The following is a 21,623-nucleotide window of genomic DNA, read 5'->3' as shown; positions in this document are numbered from 1 at the left end:
AAAACATCCCTCCGCAACCCCCCGACTTTGAGCCCCCCGTGTCCTCCCCTCCATGGCAGGGCAAGCTGCAGCCTCCTCCCCTTGCTCCCATGATGTAGACGGTTAAAAGGGATCAGTGTAGCCATTCACCTGCATTTTACACCGTGCTGAAGAGTGCAAGGGAGTGGGGCGGGGGGGACCGGCAAGCGGGGACCAGAGAGCTGGGTCGGGTGCTCGCGTCGGCAGCACGGTCGAGATTGAAACGTCGGGGCGAGGCGTGCGTGGGATGAGAGAGCCGGCCTCGTGCGTGCACAATCATATTTCCGTTCGGTGCAGCAGCCAGGTGAACTCTATGCATATTTAATACCGAGCCGGCTCCCGTCTCTTGGAACGGCGTGCCGGGCGGCCCCCCGGACGCGGCGTCTTCCGCCCATGCTAATGACAGTTCGTGCGAGCACAAACATTACACGCGCTCCATCTCGAGCCATTATCCCTCCCCGCGCTGGGCCGAGTGGTGGCGGGGCGGGAGAGCTATTTTCAGGGAAGGCAGAGAGTGACAGGGGGATACTTATGATGTGTAATTGTGTGGCGTTTCTCAGCGTTCAGTCCGTGCTGTTTTGCATCAGGTGCTCCTCGCTGTCGCTGGTGAGGACTTATTTTCCTGTAAGAGGAATGGCTTGGTTGTTTGGGAGTCTCTTCTGCCTGTTGCAACGTCCACACCCCGGCGCCGCGACATCTGCTTTCTTCCCTCCTTTACAGGGCCCATTGGTCCCTCACCTCTTTGTCTTCAAGTCCCTCATCCCATTTTCTTCTAGCCACAGGCTCGCTGAACCAGTTTGGGTAGTTAGGAGAGTTTGCTTCTGTGCTGCAAGGGGACTAGGTCCCTCGCAGATGTGGCTTCCACAAGCTTTTCTGCAGTCGGTGCATGGGCGTATAGCCAGCAACCCTTTCTGAGGTTCTCCGCATTGCTCTGCCCACACTTGAGTTGAAGTAACTTTGACTTCTTACACACGTTGGTGAACTGGGGTAAGCACCAGAAAGGATCCAGAGCCCAGTTCAGACATGCCTGTCTCTCCATCAGGTCCCTCCTCCGCGGGACTGGCATGCTGGATACACCCAAATTCTCCTCCTGGAAGAAGGAGAGAGTCCACCCATTTGCTGGGCCATTCAGGGACGAGGAGCTGACGGAGTAGACTGGCCGGGGAGCTTCAGGGCCAGACTGGCAGCATAGAGAGAGGTGGAAGAAAAGAGATTGCACGGCAGCACTGAGGCTTTGAGGCCTCCGATGGGGCAGAGGCTAACATGCCTTCCACCATCCTCTTCTAATAGCTGATCCCCAGCACTAGCAATTACTGCCTGACGATGCTTGCCTAGCTCTTGGGCATCTGCCCTTTGACTGTGGAAGCTAGCAACGCCTATCGCTACCCATAACGAGATGGGAGCAAAGGCAAAACATCTTCCGGTGGCTTGCCATAAATAGGGATTGCTGAATCGTCCTTTTTTTTTTCTTTTTTACCCTCTCTCCCACCCTTAATTTTCACATTTAGTGCCCAAACTTAGTTTGCATGTATTAGCTGTCGTAAATCTATCATAACAACAGTGCCGGGGATGAATAATGCATCGCGGGGCTGTATTAGTTTTCTGTCTCCTATCTTATTTATGACACGAGCCAGTTGGGAATTTTTTGCAAAAAGAGAGCGAAGGGGAAAAAAAGGTGTCTCGGTGTGGGGCATCCTGGGTAATGCAATGCAAATTAGCACACAGGCTGGGAGATTGACTATGGGAGGAGGTCCCCCCCCCCCCAACAAGGCTGACAAGCTGCCAAAAGGGCAGGTTTTCCACCTTCCCATTCCCAGAGCGTGAAAGACTGGACGGGGGGAAGTCGCGTTCCTCCACCAAGTCCCCTTCTCACCGCAGATTGGATTCTGATGGGAACATTAGGAGCGTCTATGGGGCAAGCTGTTTGCTAGCTGATCTGTTTGCCTCCTGTCGAAGGCCCAGATCCAGCTGGGAGCTTAAGCCCGTGCTTAACTTGAAGCATATGAGCACTCCTGTTGACCTTGTGGGGTATGCTCGTGTGCTTGAAGTTAACCGCGAGCTTATGGATGCAGCCTCTGTTCTGCTCTCTTTAGACTTGGCTTTGATTCCTAATGCCATTGTCAGAGGCATCTGTGTCTCCCTTGGACCAAAAACCACAGGGCATCGGTGCTGCGGCTGCCAACTGGTCCTTTAGGTCAAGCATGTGCTTTCCAGTCTGGTCCCTCCAGGTTCAGGCCCTGCAGACCACCCAGCCAGGGGCATTGTTATCCGAGGAGGTAAAGCAGGAGCTGGTATAATACTATTTCCTGCTGTCTCTGTATGTGCATCAAGGCTCAGGGGTTCAGAGCTGGAAGGCCTGTGAAAGCTGCTAGAGGAGCCAGTTTCCTCCTAGAGGCTATTTCTGCTTATCCGCCTGTTAGCAGAGCGGCTGAGCACCTTTTACTCTCGGGCTGCTTGGGAAAAGGAGGCTGCGGCCACTAGTCCTGCAGCACAGATGGTGAACAGGAGGCTAAGTGACTTGCCCAAGCTCATGCGGGAAAGCACTTGCAGGGCAGGGAATCGAGCCCGAGGCTCCTGACTCCCATACTCGTGCCCTAATTACTGAATGAAACGACAGCCGGGCTTGGAGACGGGTGAGGAGAGCAACAAAGAGGGGCCTTGAGGGTGCCTGGTAGCACGATGGCTTAAGAACAGAGATAACTAAGGACCGCTGGGCGTCCGTCAGAGGTCGGGTGTCCCTTGTAAGATGCTTCTGTGCCCGCTGCTGGACATTACCTGGGCAAGGCTGGTTGTTTTGTGCGACCCCACTAAAGAGACGTGTCCTCAAGACGGCCTCGAAGACGTGGCGCACATGACAAAGCAGCTCAGGTTTCCCCGGTTTCGAGAAGCAGTTTGATCCACGCTGTCTGTGCAGCACCGTGTACAAGGGCAGGGAGGGAGGGTGAGTTTGGAGCTCGGAGGAGGCCGCTGACAGGCTGATTCTCAGAGGCAGAGCCCCTGGCCGTCAGGTACCCACCATCCCCGGCATGCTGGCCATGTACCTCTTCTTTAATTTCCCTGTCTAGAACGGCGGATGGCGCCGTGTCCACCTTCCCCCACCGCAGGGCAACATTAGCATTAATTAACGCTGCCGCCGTTCCTTCGGAGATGTAAAGCACTATGTAAGCACTGAGCATTAACACCCACCTCCTCCCTGTATCGGTCGGAACAGTCACTAAACCATATTATTACTTCCCTTATGACTAACATGAACCAACAGAAGTATAATAGCAGCTCTGCAAACACCCCCTCTGGTTATGGTATAAATAGAATTTGATGGAGGGCTGTGTAATAGGCTCTTGTATTTTCATGAATGGGTCCAAGTGTTGGATAATAAACCAGAGGAGAAATAATCCTGCCTTATCTGGGAGCAGGGAGAAGGTAACCTAATAAAGTCTTCCTCCTGCTCTAGGCATGCACTTCAGCAAGGATCCTGCCCAGTGCAGCCTTGGCTTTGCCCTGTCACTTGAGCTGCCCACCCTCCAGGAAAGCCGGGGTCTCTGGGACTTTATTAGGTTATCTTCTCCCTGCTCCCAGAAAGAGGCAAGATTATTTCGCCTCTGTTTTATTATTATTCAGCACTTGGTCCCCTTCTTGTCTGGCACTTTGCTAGAGTAGCAGCACAGTCAGGAGCTGAGTTGGGGACCCAGGGTGTTTGGTGCATTGCCTGCATGCACGTTGGCACCTGCCAGGTCTTGCAGCCTAATTGGGGAAGGGACGGCTACCCCGCTACTTTGTCCCTCTTCTGACACTGTTTTCCTTTGTGACCTTAGCCAAGTCACTCCCACTTCTCAAAGGCAAACTGAGGCCCAGAGGTGTGGGAGTGACTTGGCTAAGGCCACACAGGAAAATGGTGTCAGAGGAAGGAAGTGAACCCAGATCTTTTGTGTCCCACGCTGGTGACAACCACAGAATCATTCTCCCTCCTTCACCCGTAGCCCACCCATTGCCACACCAGCTTGGGTCCTGCAGGTCGATTGCCAGTAACCCTCTGTCTTTCTGGTTGTGCTGCACGCTTCCTTAGCCATTCAGCCGTGCCTCAGTTTCTCCATGGGGAAAAAGAGGGCAGTGCCCAGTGCATGACGGGTGCAATAACAGTGGGTTTTGGATCCCATTGGCATGGGGGAGCAAGCTGAGCCAGCACTTGGGGTTTGGTATCCTCCAGCCTTGGTTTGGGACCCGGCAAATCCTACCTCTGGACAGGCTTGGAGCTCCCTTGCCTCTGGACAATGCCGGTGCGAGTTTGATAAATGTAGGAAGGGTGAAGAGTGGAGGAGACCGAGCGAGCGTGCTCCAGTTGGCGTGCGAGTCTGGAGGCAAGCTGAGCTCCTCTTGCTGCTGTCTGGTGGGACACAATTGAGTTGCTTCCCAGCAGCATCCTGCCTAATAATCAGTGTCCTCAAACCAGCCCTGGCAAGAGGCTCGTGGTTCCTGAGCACCAGAGGCTTGTTCTAGCCACTCTCCCAGATCTGATGTCTCCGGCATCTGGGGCATCGGGTGGGGCGGGCTTACGAGGCTGGCCTGGGACTCCAGAAACGGGGCATTATTTCCCCGCTGTGGGGCAGATCGGGCTGTCTCGCTGGGCCTCCATTCCTCATCTTTCACAAAGTGCTGGGTGATCCTTGCTGTTTCTGCCAGGCCTCTGCACTGCACAGCTTTGCACATGCTAGCACTTGATGGCAAGGGCTTGTTCCCTAGGAAAGCTTATGCCTCTCTGACCTAGCTGGTCTCTAAGGTACCTCCCTACCTTCTGTCTTACTAGTTACCAGAACAGCCCCAGGCCAGAAGAGCCTGGATCCCCATTGGTACACCTGGAGTACCAATAAAGGACCATGACCAAGGTGCTCAAATTCCTATAGAAGGGGGGATATGCAACAGCCACCACAGCTGGCCTCTCCTTTGGAGACCGTGATGCATCCTGGCACCTCCTTTCTACGGGTAGCTGGAGTTGGAATCGCCACCAACTCGCCCCTGGTATCAGGCGAGTCAGACTCCACCATGATGCCTAGTGGGCAGAGGCATGTGAAGCAACAATCCCATTTGCCTTCCCCGCACAGCAAACAGGCCGGGGCAGATATTTAATGCTGAAGCAAATGAAGAGCACGTGTTGCCCATGACGGAGGCTTTAGGAAGCTCGGCAGGTTTTCTCCAGGTGTCAGCACGGGGAAGAAGAGACGAGCCGCTACATTGACTCCCATAATTGGACGGAAGAAGAAAGAAATTAAATGGAACTAATGAGGAGAATATCAATCGCTGCTCATTGTTTTCTGTAATAAGAGCGGGTTCAGCTTAATGCAAAAAAAAAAAAAAAAAGCCACATTTGAAAATACATAAATGGAGTTGAGGCGAAGCTTGTGGATTTATGGCTGCAAGGGGAAAATTTTCTCTGAGTCTTAACCATTGCACTTAGCGCTTTGCAGGCCGCAGGTGCTCTTCAAAGCATGGACTGAGCCTCAGCTGCGGCTTCCTGCAACTTTTGTAACTTGCAGATAAAAATTATCTGCATTTATAGCTGGAGCTTGAAGCTGCCACCCAGGTCGGGGCTGTTGTGTGGGACTCCATACTGGGAGACCCTACCCCTGCAACACTTGTCAGCTAAGGACGTCTGAGACGCAAAGAAAGGGCTAGCTCCATTTTACAGGTGGGGACACGGAGGCCCAAACCTTTCCCAGCGCTCCTCAGTGACTCAAGTCATTCCCATAAGGAATGTAAGCCATTAGGAGGCCTAAATGTATGTTGTGGGGTTTAGGTTCCTAAATCATCAAGGCTATTTTTTTTTTTTTCCAACTTGCCCAACACCGTATTGAGAATCTGCGACAGAGCTGGGGATTGGACCCGTTCTCCCGAGTCCCTCCCGAGCCAGGTGCCTCTGCTTGGAGACCGTTCTTCTCATTTGGGCAGGCCAAATCCAGGGTCCCGTTAAATTCAATAGAAAAAACTCTCCTGGACTTAAGTCTTTGCACTGGGCCCTGGGGTTCCCAGCAGGCTTCTTAGAGCGGATGGCATGTTGGAGTGCTCCTAACCCGACTCCGATGCCTCATCAATACTAATACGACTTTTTATGCCCTGCCTGCTGCTCCAGGGATTTATAGGAACTCTATTTTATATAGACATTTCTAGGTACATAAATACTGTGCTGCTGTAGGTAAGGTTGTGTCAGCGTTTCCAATATAATATTCAGGATTTTATAACTTGGCCCATAAAATTTTGCTCCGAGCCGGGGCTCTGTGCACCGGCTCTTGGCCGGGGAACTGGTTTTATTGCTAAATGGGGGCAGGGGCATAAATCAGCCTGTTTTGCTGCTTTTTATCCATATTGCTGACACATGCAGGGGCAGGGAGGGAACTCCAGCGCTTTGGACACTGGAGACCTAGGGGCGAGCCCTGGCTTTGTCACAGACTGCTTGTATGTCCTCGGGCAGATCACTTAGTTTCTCAGTGATGTAGCCCTGTCGGTCGCACGCGGATAATAGACTCTTTCCCACCTCCTAGGAGTGTTTTATAAGGATAAATACAGTGCAGACTGCAAGGGGGGCAGGGACTGTAGAAGTATCCGAGATGAGAGGCAATCAGGGTAGAGATGCTGTGCCATTAGAGCCGCTCCCCTGGAACCGGTGGAGCTGGTTGTAATGGGGTACATCAGGGCAGATGAGTATCCAGCTCTTTGGGTTTTCTTTGCATCCGAATCAAGGCACTGGAGTGGGGAGAGCACGCTGTTCAGCTCTGCCTAGGTGACGTTTCATGGTGGCAGCGGACGGGCCTTTGGGGAGAGACCCTTGCGATGCCCAAGACCCAAAGGCTGAGTCTGAAGGCACGGAGAACGAGCCCACCTGAAGTGTTGAAAGGGTTAAGTCAAAGCAACATTGAGACTCCCCATGGCAGCTCCTGTGAGTTTTTTTGGAGTCCTCTTCCCTCTGTTGATTATTGTGTTGTTGTCCCCCGGGCGCTAACCGAGCGCTCCCTCTCTCATTGTGAAGTCTCCGGGAGAAATTAATTGGTTCCTTCCGTGGGGCTGCTTTTGAATGCCTCGGATGTGATGCGGCCGCGATGTAGTGCATTGTGTTGGATGCTGATTGTCATCGGGGCCTAATAATGCCGTGGGAATGATTTATCAGCTGGGGAGTCTGCACAGGCAGAGGGAGCCGGCTCGGTGAGATCCTCGGAGAGATTAGTGGTGGCAGAGAGGATGGGCTAGGGTAGTACCCGAGCCAGGCGGTCTCGTGGTGTAAATGCTCGTCTTGCCTAGGGAGCCCCAGGGAAGGGGCGGGAGCCTTGTCGTACCGAGTGCTGCACCTGCACAGGGAGAGGAGCATTTTGGCCCCGAGCTGCGTCCACTTGGAATAAAAGATGGGACGTGGTGGGTCGCTATGAGCACCAGACCCAGCTCCCAACGGCACTGGGACACCGGCTTCTGCCAAGTGCTATGAAGGCATCACGTGAGCAGGGCAGGGGATCTCCTTCCAGTCGACATGTGGGATATTCATAAACCTTGCTTAGCTTTGATGGGTCATTCAATGTCGTATAAGCTAGGATGCTCAGAGAGGTTTTTGGAAGGCCTCGGTGCAACGTCATGGCGCACAGCGGTGGTGTTGAGCAAACTTTGAGGGCGCTGCCCACAGCTGGGGACTCCCTTGGGTCTCCACTCTTTGAGGCTGGCGCTGGATCCCATCTGGCCGTGCTGATGGGCAAGTCCTTTAGAGATCAGGGAATGCAACGAGCACCTGGCAGGATCCTTCAGGACTTGTCAGCGAGTCTCCTTGTCCTCGAAGGACGAGGAAAGAGTGAGGAGGTCGGTTGCTGTTGAGAGAGCTGGGGAAACGCAGAGCATCAGAAGTTTTCATGGCACCTCTTCTTGGCCAATCGCTTCTCTACCCTGCCACCTTCCCTCTGCCCCTGCTGCCATCGCCTGCCTCTGGAGCCAGGCAGCAGCTTGTCCGGTACTTGCACCGCCTCCTTTTATCTTCTCCCTTGTCCTTGTCTTGATCTTGATTGCTCGCTCCGAGTTCAAAGCTTTCCTTTGCTCTTTCTATATACCCCATCACCATCACTCTGATTCATTAGGGCTGGATGGGCCTAGATCTTCTGTTTTTGGGGCAATTCCTTGCTTTCAAACATTTTCCCCCTGCCCCTTCAGACAGTGGTCTGAAAAGAGGAAATGTTAACCATTCCCACAAAGGGAAATTCAAATAAATCAATTGTGTGTGCGTGCGTGCGTGCACGCGCGCCCTAATTTCAGCATGATCAAAACATTTCCATTCAATGTTAACCCTTTCAAGGCGTTCTTTTAATAGAATTAACTGGTTTCATCTCTGAAAAAATTGCTTTGAATTGAAAAGGGAAAAAACCAAAACAATCCCCTTTCTGTTCCAAAAATGTCAAAATAGTGAAACGAGACCAAAACTCTTCCTTTTTGTAATAACTTGCTCAATTCCACACCTTTTTTTCAGAACTTCAGGATTTCAAAATCCAGAACCCATTCAGCAAAAACAATCCTCTAACCAGCTCCATGTACAAAACCACCCACACCTCCAACGAAACCGCGCTGGGCGAAAGCCTTTGCCTGCTGCTTCTCATGCCAGCCTTGGAAACTCTTTTTTTGTGGGGAAAGTCCATCAGGAAAAGTCTCATTTTTAATGGTGAGGACATTGACACTCCAAGCGGCAAAGTGACATGACCGAGGTCTCTCGGGGGAGTCGGTGGCAGAGCTGGCAGCAGGCCCCAGTCTGGATGGTGCCCCCGGGCTCTCTCCCTAGGAGAGGAGCTGGTAGCTGAGCTGAACGATGCAGCAGCAGCTGCTGGAGATTTTCTGCAGGCTGGACTGCAAGCTCCGTTCCTTCATTACTGTGGTCCTGCCTCTTTGCCGGCCCTTTCTTCAGTCAGCAGCTCTCACAAAGCCTTTCTGTTTGGGGAATAAAGATTTTACCAGCACAGCAGCTCAGCTAAGAGCCAGAGCATTGGAGAGCTGTCGGAGGGAGGGATGGAGGGAGAGGGGTGGCTGCCCTAGACTGCAGGGGAGAGGTGGATGCCTGTAATGCGATTAAAAGGCAGAAAATGATTCTTGCATTTAAATGGAAAGTAGAAATTGGCCAAAAATGAATTAAATTCCTCATAAGCCTGAGGATCTGAGTGAGGGGGATCAGTGTCTGCTCAGGGGTGGCTCTGTGCCTCAGCTCCGAGGAAACTAGTACTCTGCACCCGGGTTAGGGATGTCCTGGGCTGTGAAGAGGTGGGGACAGTAGATCTGCTTGTCATAGATGCCCTCCCTCATGCTTCTTACAGCAGTTTCTGGGATTTTTTTAGTCCTTTGTGCTTCTGAGACGCCCTCATTCGGGCGACCCCCCCACAAGCTGACTCTGGCAGGACTGCTTGGCAGGATTAAAGGGTGCAGAGCCCTTCGTGTGTGCTGCTCCCCAGAGCTGGCTGCGTTTTAGCGCTGCGCATCATTCCCAGAGCCACGGGCTGCTCCGGCTTTGTTGCAGCGAGAGCACCGGCCGCGCGAGCCGCACAACCTTTCAGCCTTGCTCCGTGCATGCGCCTTCCGCCTGTCCTTGATTAACATCTCAGCGCAGCTTTTCCCCTCTCTTGCGGGCTTCCAAAGATCGATACGTCACTGCTGGCTTCATGTAGCTTCTCCTTTTCTTTTCTTTTTTTCTTAAACCGGCCTCCTTCACATCCCTTTGGGCGAGAGCTGTAATGCAGCGAAAGGTCAGCCCTAAAAGTCTGCTGCCTCCTGGTTAGAAGAACACCCCGAGGCCTGGAGATGGTGATACAGAAATGGTTGAACTTGACATTTGGAGAGGGGGAGGGAATATCTGCAGCCTGGTAACCCATTCCTCTTTATTTGGAGAGAGTGAGTGAGTTGGGAGGCTTGGAAGTGGCTGGGAAGTAAAGCAGGCAGGTCTTAAGCAATAGCATCGTACGCCGCTGAGCTATGATGGATCAGCAAAGAGGGGCGCTGCTCTCTGTTCCCAGCTGGGTCTCCGCAGCTGTGCCAGTGCCCCTCTGCTCCGATTGCTGCCCCCCTCTCTTCCAGGCTTGGCTCTGCCGTTCCCCACAGTCCTGCCCTGCTCCAGCCTCGCTCCTCCCATTCGAGTCCGGGGGCCTGTTGGGAGCTGCTAATTGCTCCGATACAAGTCTGCACCATGTGTCGGCTGCTTTCAGTGCAGGCGTCCGCGGGGGACCAGGCTCAAAGCCGGCTGTGTTGGGATGGATGTATGACCAAGCATTTCTTTTTATCCGGGGGTGGGGAGAGGAAGGTGCTTTTAATAGAAAAATCCCTGCCTCTTCTTTCCCCGTTTTCCCCCTTTAAAATACGAGGCGGCGATGACACGTCTGAGTTCAGAGCCGTTCTGGCTTTTTTGGCCACTTGTTACTCAAAAGCTGCGTAGCGACAAATGCAAGGACTGCCGGAGGGTGGATGGTCCAGCTATCCCAGTATCCTGCCTCCATCAGCAGCGCGCAGAAGAGGCTTTTGAGGCAGAGCATCAGGAGGAGGGAAGAGCGATCCATCCATTGCCATGCTCTCCCAGAGCCCACAAGGAGATCACGCCCCTGCCTGCTGCTCCCGATGGACCCATTCTGCAGCAATTTGGCTAAATCCTCTTTGAACTAGATTAGGCTAATGAGCTCTGCAATAATATCCTTTGGCAGTGAGGTCCACATGTTAACATGGGAGTTTCTTAGGTGAGCTTGAATACCAAAAGTTTGTTATGGACAGGGGAGCTCTGTGTTAAAACTCCCTGTGGAAAACTTTGGAACAAATATGGCTTTATTCCACCAGGGTAAAACTTCCAGCAGCGTCTATTTTGACAAGCGACTTCGGTGCTAAAGAGACTGTCTGAAATGCCAAATTGACTGCTAAAGATGGGAGCCCGGGAGTCCTGACTCCAAGGGCCCTGCAGAGCAAAACTCTCCTTTGGTGACTTCCCGAGCTGTAAATTGAAGTGAAGACTTTTGGCTTTTTTGGTGGTTGTTGAAAGATATCTTGCAAAATGCAAAGCACTTGGCAGGCCTTGGAAGAGTCCCCATGACCACAGGGAAAATCGGTCCTGGCCCTTCCAGGGCTGTGCTGGTGCTAGGTTAGCAGGGAAGGCAGCCCAGTGAGGGGCTGTGCACACGCAGGCTACGTTGCAGAAAGTAAGTGGAGTGAAATGAGGAGGCTGAAGGGATTGCGTCTGGCTACCGCGCGGGAGCAGTGGGATGGTGTTTCCGGGAGTCGAGGAAGAAGGGTCTTAACCTGTCAGAGTAGCGACAGGAGAATTAGGAAGCAAACAACCCAATTCATTTTAAAATGGAGCTGGACAAGTTCATGAACGCAAGGGTCTCAACTCTGCCGTGGCCCCTGGGTGGTGGCTGCTGCTGTCGGGTTTAAGTGCATGGCGCCCAAATGGCAAGATATTGAGTAGCTATGATCTCTGCAGCACAGTCATGCCAGAGTCTTCTCTGCAAACCTCCCGCGCTCTTCGCGTTTAGAAAATAGCTTGATTTAAAGAGCAGTGGGTTCTCCATTGCAGCATTTACACTGCGGCATGGGGCTGGGGTTCGTTGGCTTCATGTCGTAGTCGACAGCCCCAGGAGGCAACGCACGGTGCTTGCCCTCCGTCCCCCTTGCAAGACCTCGGGCGCAGACTAGGCGGGGCAGGCTGAAAGCGCGGTGCAGGGATCACTGCTGAAAGACTCTGGTGATGCAAAATGCCATCTCTTTGTTACTCTGTTGTGTTGCCTCTGTGTTTTGGGGCTGAAGCCCCAGCGCCCTATATAGAAACACAAGGGCAGAGCGCTTAAAAAATAGATGCGCCAGCCTATGAACCGTAGTGACCTGCTGCAGAGCCGTGGCTGCGGTGAGCGCATTTAGAGAGCGGAGCTCAGTGCTAGAAAGAAAACGGGGGCAACCTGCGAGCTGCCTCGCCAGCTCATCCTCTGCACGGATTCAGGCCACCGGGAGGATGGGCCGAGCGCTATTGAATTTTTGCCTCCTCTCACTCCGGGTCCCACTGGAACCTATTAAATGGTCTCACTGTGTTTGTTTCCATTACCCGCTCCTTGTCTCTGCTTTCGCCTTGGCTCCTAATTCCACAGGATGCCGCATGCTGCTTCAGTGCATGCCCGTGATGCCGCTCTGCCTTGTTATTTTCAGTTCGCCGGTATGTTTATCATCCTGGAAACGAATGCGAGCGTCCTCGTCTTCTGCATGCAGCTTGCCAGCCCGCGCTCCCTCGGTCCCTGCCTCCGGGAGCACCGGGGGGTGCCTCTTGACCCTGGTTGTTCCTTCGTGCGAATGAAGGCGGGGGGTAACGCACTGGGAGCCGAATAATTAAAGCCACGATGGCCGGCGAGTTATGTTCATAGCTAATCTGAAGTGTGAACGCCTGCAGCTCGGCCAGAGCTGTTATATTTTAAAGCACGGCGAGGTTCAGCAGATTTGCTGATGCCTTTTAGGAAAGCCCAGGGGGGCTCCTGTTAGACTTGTTACGCTTCCTGAGAAACAAGAACCTATTTCCTTCGCTGTGTCTATTTTTTAATTGAATTCTGACAGGTTATGGCTTTTGCTGCCACTCAAGTTGGGCTTTTTTTTCCTCTTTTTTTTTTTAGTGCTGGATCAAAGCTTTCCAGGCCACTTTTCTGGCTGTGATTCCTGAGTGGGTCTTGGCTTGGGGTTTTCCTAGAGGAGGTTGGGAAGGAGGTCTCATTCCCTGCTGGGAGATCAGGAGAGCGAAGCTGCCTCGGTCACCGCCGGGCACCTGGGTGCATCACTTAGGTGGTGGAAAGACCCCCGTCGGGGACGAGACCGACTGCGGTGGTGGTTCCCCGATGATATGCAAGGTCCCTGACGGTCTATGAATTTATTTATGAATCATCATAACAGCCACAAATGGTTGGTTGGGACCCCTCGCCATTGCCTCCCGTCCTGTTCTCATGTCCGTTCTCCATCCGCAGACTTTCTTGGCGTATGTAGGAGACGAAGGCTTTGGGGAGCTGGAGGGGGTGGCCCACAAGTGAGAGAAGGGGGCACTTCCAGAGGGGTCTTGGCCTCTTCCCCAGTCTTCCTCTGAGTTCCTTGCCTAGGACCGTCGCGTGCCCTTGGCCCCCACAGCAGCCGAGTTGCTGGCGGGTCTCTGAGGAGCCGTCTTTCCCACCGGGAGCCCAGAGCTCTTCGCTCGATAGCCGGCTCCCTGCGTCTGCCTTTACAGGCAATTACCCCATCATGCTCGAGGAGAGAAATCGATCTCAGGATCGACAGGAAAATCCATAGCCTGCCGTACCGGGGGCTGGCGGCTCGGCGTGGGAGGACCGGGTCTTCTTGTGCAGCGTGCGTTGGGGGTGAGAGATGGAGCGCTTTGCTTCACCAGGGCTCTCGAGCTGCAACCAGGACCCGGGACTCCCTGCTAAGCCAGCTCCTTCGCTCCTGGAGAGTTTGCAGCCAGGCCCAGGGATCAGTCTGCTCAGCCCAGTTATAACGCGGGCACAACCGAGACCCAGTTTGGCCTTTAGCTCCCATCCCCACTGCATAGGGGGGTCTGGCTCCAGGGGTGGCAGGCCAGCCCGGGTAGCTGCACCCCTTGCTTCCCCGCATGGCTGGCAGGCGTGTGCAATGGTGGCAGGGCTGGTGAGAGGTAGAGAGGCTCATTTTATCGTTCGCAGTCTGAAGCAGGGTCCCTGCACAATACGAGAGCTGCCGGGCTGCAGGCAGCAGCGCCTTGGCACCCATAAGGCATGAGCAGGGGTGCTAAATCCTGCACGCAGCTGCAATTCAGCCCCTGCCTCCAAGACATCTCTCTGTGGAGCCTTTCTGCTGCATTGCACGAACAGCCTCAACAGGGAAGTCCTGGATTTCTTAATATTTTACTAGTCAGTCCATAGGATCATCAGCCTGGACCTGGGCTGCTTCATCAGCCCTTTTCAGAGAGCTCGGACCAGCACAGCAGCCTGGCCCATGTCCAGCACAGATGTTGATGTGCAGTGGTTCGGGAGGCAGAAGCAATTTGCAAGTTGAGGTGTTGGGGTCTCTGTGATGTGGCTCTGCTGCTCTGGCGTCTCTGGGAAATCCCGGTTCCTGCTGCGTGCATCATTGAGTCTCGGTCGAACAGATAGCGGGGCGGGGGCGGCATGAGGGTGAGCCGGGTCCAGGTAGATGGTTTGCACCCGGGGGAGTGGAGGGGGCTCAGTGGCTCCGTCTCCTTGTTGGCAGGTGGGAATGTCTGAGGTCTGCTGGGTGCTGCTGGAGCATGAATGGCTCTTCTCGTCCCCGCAGGGTCAGGGTACTCAAAGGACCCTGCACTGATGTGTGGTGTGGAGATCTCAGGGCTTTGCCCTTCTCCATCCTTTTCCTCTTTGGGCCGGTTTTGTCTGTTAAGATGCATTTTGGTGCAATATTGCCGTTGCATCCTGGTTGGGAAGGAAGCACCATGGCGGTTCCTCAACCGTGTGCTGGTTTCTTCTCCCTCCAACGTTGGCCCATGAGCTAGGAGCTGGTCTGCTTCTGTGGAGATGCGGTCGGCTAGGGTGGACCGAGGCCGGGCGAGCGGGACGCCAGGACCTCAGGGTTTGCGCTCCAGCCTCCTCCATATACACTTCAAGTTGCCACCTCTGCTGTTCTTGGGGAGCATCTCCATCGAAATGAAGATGCTTGCCACCCAGGGGCTGAGCTCAGCTGAGGCCCAAGAATGGGCTTCCCTAAAAACCAGCCTCAAGGCACATGCCAAAAACAGGGGATCTCGACTGCTTCCTCCTGGCCATCGTCACTGCTCCCCCAGGGCGGCTCCCCGGCCGTACTGCGGTCTGTGGACCCATCCGAGGGAGATACTATTTCAGCTCAGGATGCTGGAGCCCCCCAGGCTTCAGCCTGTCTTGAACCCCGCATTTCCTCCCCCCTGCAGGACACCTTCGAGGCCCATCCGGACAAGGAGGCCAGCGTGACTCACATGATCAAGGCGGGCAGCGGCGTCTGGATGGCTTTCTCCTCGGGCTCCTCCATCCGCCTCTTTCACACCGAGACCCTGGAGCATCTGCAGGAGATCAACATCGCGACACGGACCACCTTCGTCCTGCCAGGTAGGCAGGGTCTGGGGAGGGCAGTGGGCAGCCCTTCGGGACCCGCTCCATGCGCAGGTCCTGAAGGCTACTCCCTAAAATCTCAGAGAGGCGTTGGGAGCATCTCGCTGGAAACAGCTCGGGCCCCTTGAGATGGGTATAGCTGCAGGCTGTCTTGGCCATGTGCTTTTCCTGGCATTGCCCTGCCTCTGACCTAGGATCCTTGACAGACCGCCAGCTACTCTTGGAGGGAAGGGGAAGAATTCATGACCAGATCACTTCCTAATCCCAATACGCTGCTTCAGGAAGGAAGCTCTTAGTCTGCAGCCTTGTAGGAGCCCTATCAATGCCTAGTGGGACGGGAGGGTGGCCTGTGGTCCCCTAGGTAAAGTGCCCTTCTTAAATGATGATCAGAGGTTAGCCTGACTCCACCTTCAGGCTCCCTAAGGGTAAGACTATGTGTCACACTGCAACACAGGTATGCAGGTTGTAGCCGTATTGGTCTAGAGAAAAAAGCAATCGGGACTCATAGTAGAGGTGATATCTTTCATTAGACCAACTAATTTTTTGCAAAAAAAAAATTCTCTTGAATTGCAGCCTTACACACACTTGTTGCACCGCTACACTATTGCACCTTCCTCCTTGCTTCCAGCGTCCTTTCTGCTCCCATCCCTCCTCCTATTTGGACTCCTCTATGCCCCATCTCTCGCCGTGCCTCATCCGCTTGGCAGATGAGTCCTGCACTTAGGACGGAAAAATCCCATACACCGCTAGAGGTTTGGGGCCAACTGGCTGAGCAGCCGCTCTGGAGAAAAGGACCTGGGGGTGACAGTGGGCAGCAAGCTGGATAGGGGCCAGCAGCGTGCCCTTGTTGCCAAGAAGGCTACCGGCATCCTGGGCTGCATCGGTAGGAGCACTGCCAGCAGACGGAGGGCAGTGATTCTTCCCTCTATTCAGCACTGGGGAGGCCACATCTGGAGTCCTGTGTCCAGCTGTGCACCCTACTGCAGAAAGGATGTGGACAAGTTGGAGTTGGGGCAACAGAAATGGTTCGTGGGCTGGGGCACATGACTTGTGAGCAGAGGCTGAGGGAAATGGGTTTATTTAGTTTGCAGAAGAGCAGACTGAGGGGGATTAAATAGCAGCCTTCATCTCCCTGCAGGGGAGCTGCAAAGAGGATGGAGCTGGGCTGGTCTCAGATGACAGGGCAAAGAGGAATGGGCTCAAGTTGGAGCCAGGGAGGTTGAGGTTGGATATTAGGAAACATTTTCTCACTAAGCAGGTGGTGAAGCACGGAAGCAGGTTACCCAGAGAGGTTGTGAAGTCTCCATCCTTGGAGGTTTTTAAGACTGGGTAGACAACGCCCCATCTGGGATGATGCAGTTGGGGCTGGTCCTGCTTGGAGCAGGGGGTTGGACTAGATGTGACCTCCTGAGTCCATTCCAGCCCAAATTTTTTATAATTCAGTGAACCACTGCAACAGGATACTTGTAGCCTGATTTATCGGAGGGCTTCACAGGGTAGGGGAGGCATTTATGCATGCAGGGACCATGCTCAAACTCCTTAATCTTTCTGTATTTCACTTTCTCAGTCTTAAAAAAGGCCAGTGATCACTACCTCCCTTGGAAGGGGTTTCAGGTGTGCGTGTGGGTGAGAAGCAGGGGAAGGACTGCATTATGCGAAGCGGCGCTTCATTGTGTCTGCTTTGTTCAACGCTCTCATTCTGAAAAGTTATTTTCAGCATCAGCCTGGCCCAATTACTTCACTTGATTGCATTAAAATGTATATCGAGGCACTTGTGATCTGAAACGCCACTCCCCCCCGCCACCCCCGAAAGGCTGGTCAGCGATACAGCAATCATCCGAGTTCAGAGTGCGGCTCCCGGTGGACAAGCGTCCGCAGAAAACCTTCGCTGCTTCCTGGCATCCTTGGCAGAGAAGCCAAAAACTGCACAGGCCATGGGTGTTGCTCTCGCTGGAGGCAGGGTCAGTCCCTGCAGGTCGCAGGCGAGGCGCGCTGGCAGGGCTCCCGGAGGGAAAGGTCTCTGGGTCCTGCCCTGCAAATAAATACAGAACTTCAGTCTTTTAAGTTGTCAGCCCGGCATCTTTCACAATCCCACGATCCCCACGTGCTGCTTAAAAAGAGGCTGGGAGGAATCCTAGCACTTGTCTGCTTGAGAAAATTAATGCCAGAGTAGCGACGTCTCTCCAGTTATACCGATGAATAGGCACGCTGCTCTTGTGCAAATGGACACTCACAGCTCTAGTTTTTGCACTAGTCCAGTGCCTCTGTAAGAGATGCATGCACAAATTGCCTGCAGTTACACCCAGGTAAAGTTTTTCCTAATGTAGACAAGTCCTTAAATCACAAAGTCCTTTATTGCTTCTTCCCGGAGATACGTCTACCCAAGGATCGTCTCTTCCACATTCTCCTCCATCTGCTCCTTTTTATTTTATTACCAGGGCTGCCTGCATCCAACTGAGTATCTTGTTCTGGCCCAGCTCGTTTGTTCTTTCCCCCTGTTTGCCCCCACATCTTCCTCAGTTGACGTGTTGGATTAGTTGTTTTCAAGGCAACCAGTTGTGATATCGCAAAGGATAACTGTGTCTAGTGGGAAGATGGAGAGCAGGCGCCGGGAACTCGCTGGAAGCCAAGATCCTCTTGTCATGCCGATGCCTGTCAGTGCTAAAGTTTTTGAAAGCCTGCAGGGATGCAGCAAACGCTGCCTTCTTCTAAACCAAAGTGGAGAAAACCCTAGCAATAACCCCCAGAATAGAGACATGCCAACCTGTCCCCTGCTAAGACTCCTGACCTGGGAGAATTTGTCCCTTCAAAAGGTGAGAAGCTTGTAGGACGCTCAGCTCCTGATCTCTGCCGAGGCTGTTAGCAAGAAGGAGCAGTTTCTGGTCCTGTTCGTGCCTGTAGGATTAAGCTTGTAGGACGCTGCGAGGATGGAAGTTGTAGAGTATCCTCGAGTGGCATCTGAGGCAGCCTTTTCTGCCTCGGAGCTTGTCCACGCGCCAACCAAGTGCCTCGTGCAGAGAAAATTCAAGTACCCAGCTGTAGTTTTGTATCCTCCATGCAGACAGGGGCTTTTTCTTCCTGCTGCATCCGCATCAGTGCAGCTACATGCCTGCCTGGACCCGAGACCGCAGAACAGACCGGCTTGGATTCGGTCCCCAATTCACAGGTTTTGACCCAGACTTGCCAGGCGGATTGGGATGGAGAGCTGTGCTCCATATCCATCTCCGGTGATATTCAAGGTGTGTGTAAGCCTTTTAAAGAGGAGGAAAACCAATGGGGAAGAATTTGTCATTCAGCCCCCTCGGCTTTGAAGTCTTTTGTCCTCCCTCCTCCCTGACTCCAGCTACTGATCGGACTAACTGTGTAATTAGTAATAAATGCAGTACTCGTGTAAGTAGCTGCTTTTTTTTTAAGGGCATGTTAAAAAATTTATCACTTCCTTTTCTTCCTGGGAGAGTGAGCGTTTTGGTATTAATGCATTTCTGAACTTAAGCTCCCTCATCCTTTTTAACTAGACAGGTCATTAATAAAGTCTTTGCAGCGAGCCCGGGCTTTTTCCAGTTGCATCTCTGCAGATATATTGCTTCGGCGAGTCCGACGTCGCAGCGTTAAGTCTCTGTGATAAAATATTTATTTGCCATTAGAAATTTTTATACTTTTTTTTTAGGCTTGATCTTCCCTTCTTGGAGAAGGGGAGAGGATCCCACCTGCAGGAGAGCTGGGGACTTTGCAACGGTAGCGTTGAGAGGTCTCACTTGAGGTCACGGCCCCATTGTGCTGTGGGTGCTTTGAGTCCGACCCTACTCATCCTCAGCCCCTTTGGCCACAGGCTCCCCTGGCCTCATGGGTGACCCCACACCCCCCTGGGGCAGGAGGGAGAATCTGGGGAAGGGGTGAGCAGCTCGGTGGGACCCTTCTCTGCCTTGCTCAAGTCCCTTCAAAACAGTTAATGCAAAAGGTGGTGGGGTCTTCCTTCTGCTTACGGCTGCTGCGAGGCAAGTTGCAGCAAGGGAAGTTTAGGCTATATATTAGGAAGAACTTTCTCCCTAGGAGGGTAGTAAGACACTGGAACAGGTTACATAGAGAGGTGGTGCAGCCTCCATCCTTCAAAACCCAGCTAGACAAAGCCTCGGCTGGGATGATGTAGCTGGGGACAGCCTGCTTGGAGCAGGGGAGTGGACTAGATGCGAGCTCCTGACGTCCCTTCCAGCACTAACTTTCTATGATTCTGCTTGTGACTTAGTGTGAAGGGACAAATGTTAGGCCTGTTACTCTTCTTAGAGACGTGAGCAATGTGGAAGGGGATCATGTTTGGGCACCAAAGTCCACTTAAGTGCTGAAGAGGTGAGTAGGATCTGGCCCTTGGGCTGTGCTGGCACGTTGTGCTTCTTGAATTCGTTGCCTGGTGAAGATAAGGCGAGCTCTCCTCGCTGGTGTGTACTGAGGCAGCTCACTGCCCTCTTGGGAAATAAGCTGCACCTCTGTAGTGCACCACTGTCCTGGTATAACTGTGACTTCAGTCGGGAGGAGGGAAAGAAAAATAGCCTCTGGGACTTGGCAGTGAGGCTGGTGACTGCTAAATGAAGATGAGGCCTTAATGAGAGAGAGAGAGCGCGCATAACTCTTAGCATGCACTTAGGGCTGCCAGGGTCACAATCCTCATCTGATGTGTGCTTTCCTCCCAGGTGTGCACATGTGAAATATTGATAATGGAGTGACCGAGCAGTGGGGCTCCAGCCAGGGCATGGGATGCCTTCAGCCCGGTGCTGCTCTCTGCAAGTCCCTTCGTGGCTCTTGCTGAGCAGTATCAGGTGCCACGAACCATCGGGCCCGAGGTGAACCCCAGCTTGCACGCCTATGCTGGAGGGATGTGGAGGGGCTCAGGGAGAGGAGCACAGGCCTGGCTTAGTGCAGGGATGGCTGAGCAGCAGCAGTGCACTTTGGGGAGACCAGCGGCACATCCTAGGAGGGGAGCAGCCGTGGAATTGGCTTTATTGTCCACTGGGAGAGAGGGCAGGTGCAGCGGGCGCCTCGGCCGCTGCGCTAATCGCTGGGGAAGCATCTGCTGGACAGTGGGTGGTTTGCTTTGCAGCAGTGGAAACATCCCCCTCCAGTCTCTTACTGTTCCCACGTCTGCCCACCTTGCCTCCCTTTGCCGCATCTTGCTCTGCCCGGGGCCACTGCAGGCCATTCAAGCCACCCAGCTTCTTGCAAGACCCACGATCCAACAGGCAATGTGTTTCCCTAGCTCAGCAGCAGAGCAGGGGGTGGCAGGAGCAAACGGTGGATGGAGGGGTCAGCGTGGGATCTAGCCAAGGTGGAGATTCAAAGGGCATACTGTGTTGGAGAGGAATGGGGAGATCATCTTCTCAGACAGCCTGGTATCCCCAAGCAACTTGCACCTTGCAGCCTGTGGCATGAAAGCTCGTGTACTACATGTCCTGCTTGCTCATCTGACTTAGGGCTGTGCGTGGAGTGAGCCAGCCTCGGCTCCGGCAGGCAGCAGAAAGGCAAGACCTTCCCTAACCCTTTTGGTCCCACCTGCCCCATGGATCAACCACCCTGCCCTCCCCCACAGCCCATCTCGGCACGGGACTGGCGCAGTGTCCCCTCCCCTCGCTGCCCGGGCCACCCCACCTTCCTTCCTGGTCCTGCTGAACCTTGCCGCGGCTCTCACGAAAGCAAGGAGACACCACGGCGCTGATCATGTAGGAAGAACTAATCTGGCCTGACATCGAAAACATGTTCATTCACGGCAGCGAATTATCCGTCTCATTGTCTGTGCCTAGAAACAATGGGCTATTCTGTTCTTGCAAGGCAGAGGCGCTCGTGCATTCAGAGTGTAAAACATGGGGTTGGAGTCGTGCCTTCGAAGGGTTGCCAGCGCATTGCCAGCCTGGCGCTGGGGCCCGGCGGCTTGCTTTACCCTGGCGCTGGGGCCCGGCGGCTTGCTTTACCCTGGCGCAGGTGCTTCCTAGTGCCAGCAGCTGCACGCCTTGCGGTGGTCGAGGGCCAGCAGCTCTCGGTTCACCCCCTGCCATTGCTTCGCCCCACCTATTCGGGTGCCATGTTCTCTCAGGCGCCTTTCAGAGCTTGCGAGTCCCCCCAGCCCTCTCCAGCCAGCCCCCCAGTCCTTCTCTCACCGTGTGCAAGTCTGCCGCTAAAACCTCATCATCCTTCATCCCCTGGGGCTCTTCCCCCGATGCCATCGTCCTCTCCAGCTCATAGCTATGCCCTGCCAGGATGCCTCTCCTGGTACCCATCTTGCTGCTCCTCTTGGCACCGAAACCTCACCAGAGGGTGGATAGATGCTCACTCCTATCTCTCTTCCAACAGGCCAGAAAAATGTCCGTGTCACCAGCCTGCTGATCTGCCAGGGACTGTTATGGGTTGGCACCGACCAGGGCATCATTGTGCTGCTGCCTGTACCCAGGCTAGAGGGCATCCCCAAAATCACTGGTGAGTTCTCCCCTCCTGGTACTTCTCCTCCCCATGAGGTTAGTTGATGCCCGA

At 53.8% G+C, this 21,623-nt stretch overlaps 1 protein-coding gene across 8 annotated transcripts in view; it reads left to right on the top strand.

Annotated features, from left to right (window-relative positions):
• The window catches only part of ARHGEF10L (Rho guanine nucleotide exchange factor 10 like), a 148,083-nt gene that overhangs the window by 119,602 nt on the left and 6,858 nt on the right, over positions 1-21,623 (top strand). For all 8 annotated transcript variants that reach the window (XM_019511929.1, XM_019511927.1, XM_019511930.1 and 5 more), the window contains 2 exons: positions 14,933-15,107; positions 21,447-21,569. In XM_019511929.1, coding sequence (XP_019367474.1) covers positions 14,933-15,107; positions 21,447-21,569 — 298 coding nt within the window. The remainder of the gene's footprint in view (positions 1-14,932; positions 15,108-21,446; positions 21,570-21,623) is intronic.

This window comes from Gavialis gangeticus, unplaced genomic scaffold, assembly GCF_001723915.1.
Source record: "Gavialis gangeticus isolate Ggan-Ray unplaced genomic scaffold, GavGan_comp1, whole genome shotgun sequence".
Taxonomy (NCBI): domain Eukaryota; kingdom Metazoa; phylum Chordata; order Crocodylia; family Gavialidae; genus Gavialis; species Gavialis gangeticus.
This window is presented reverse-complemented; position numbering and strand designations above follow the sequence as displayed.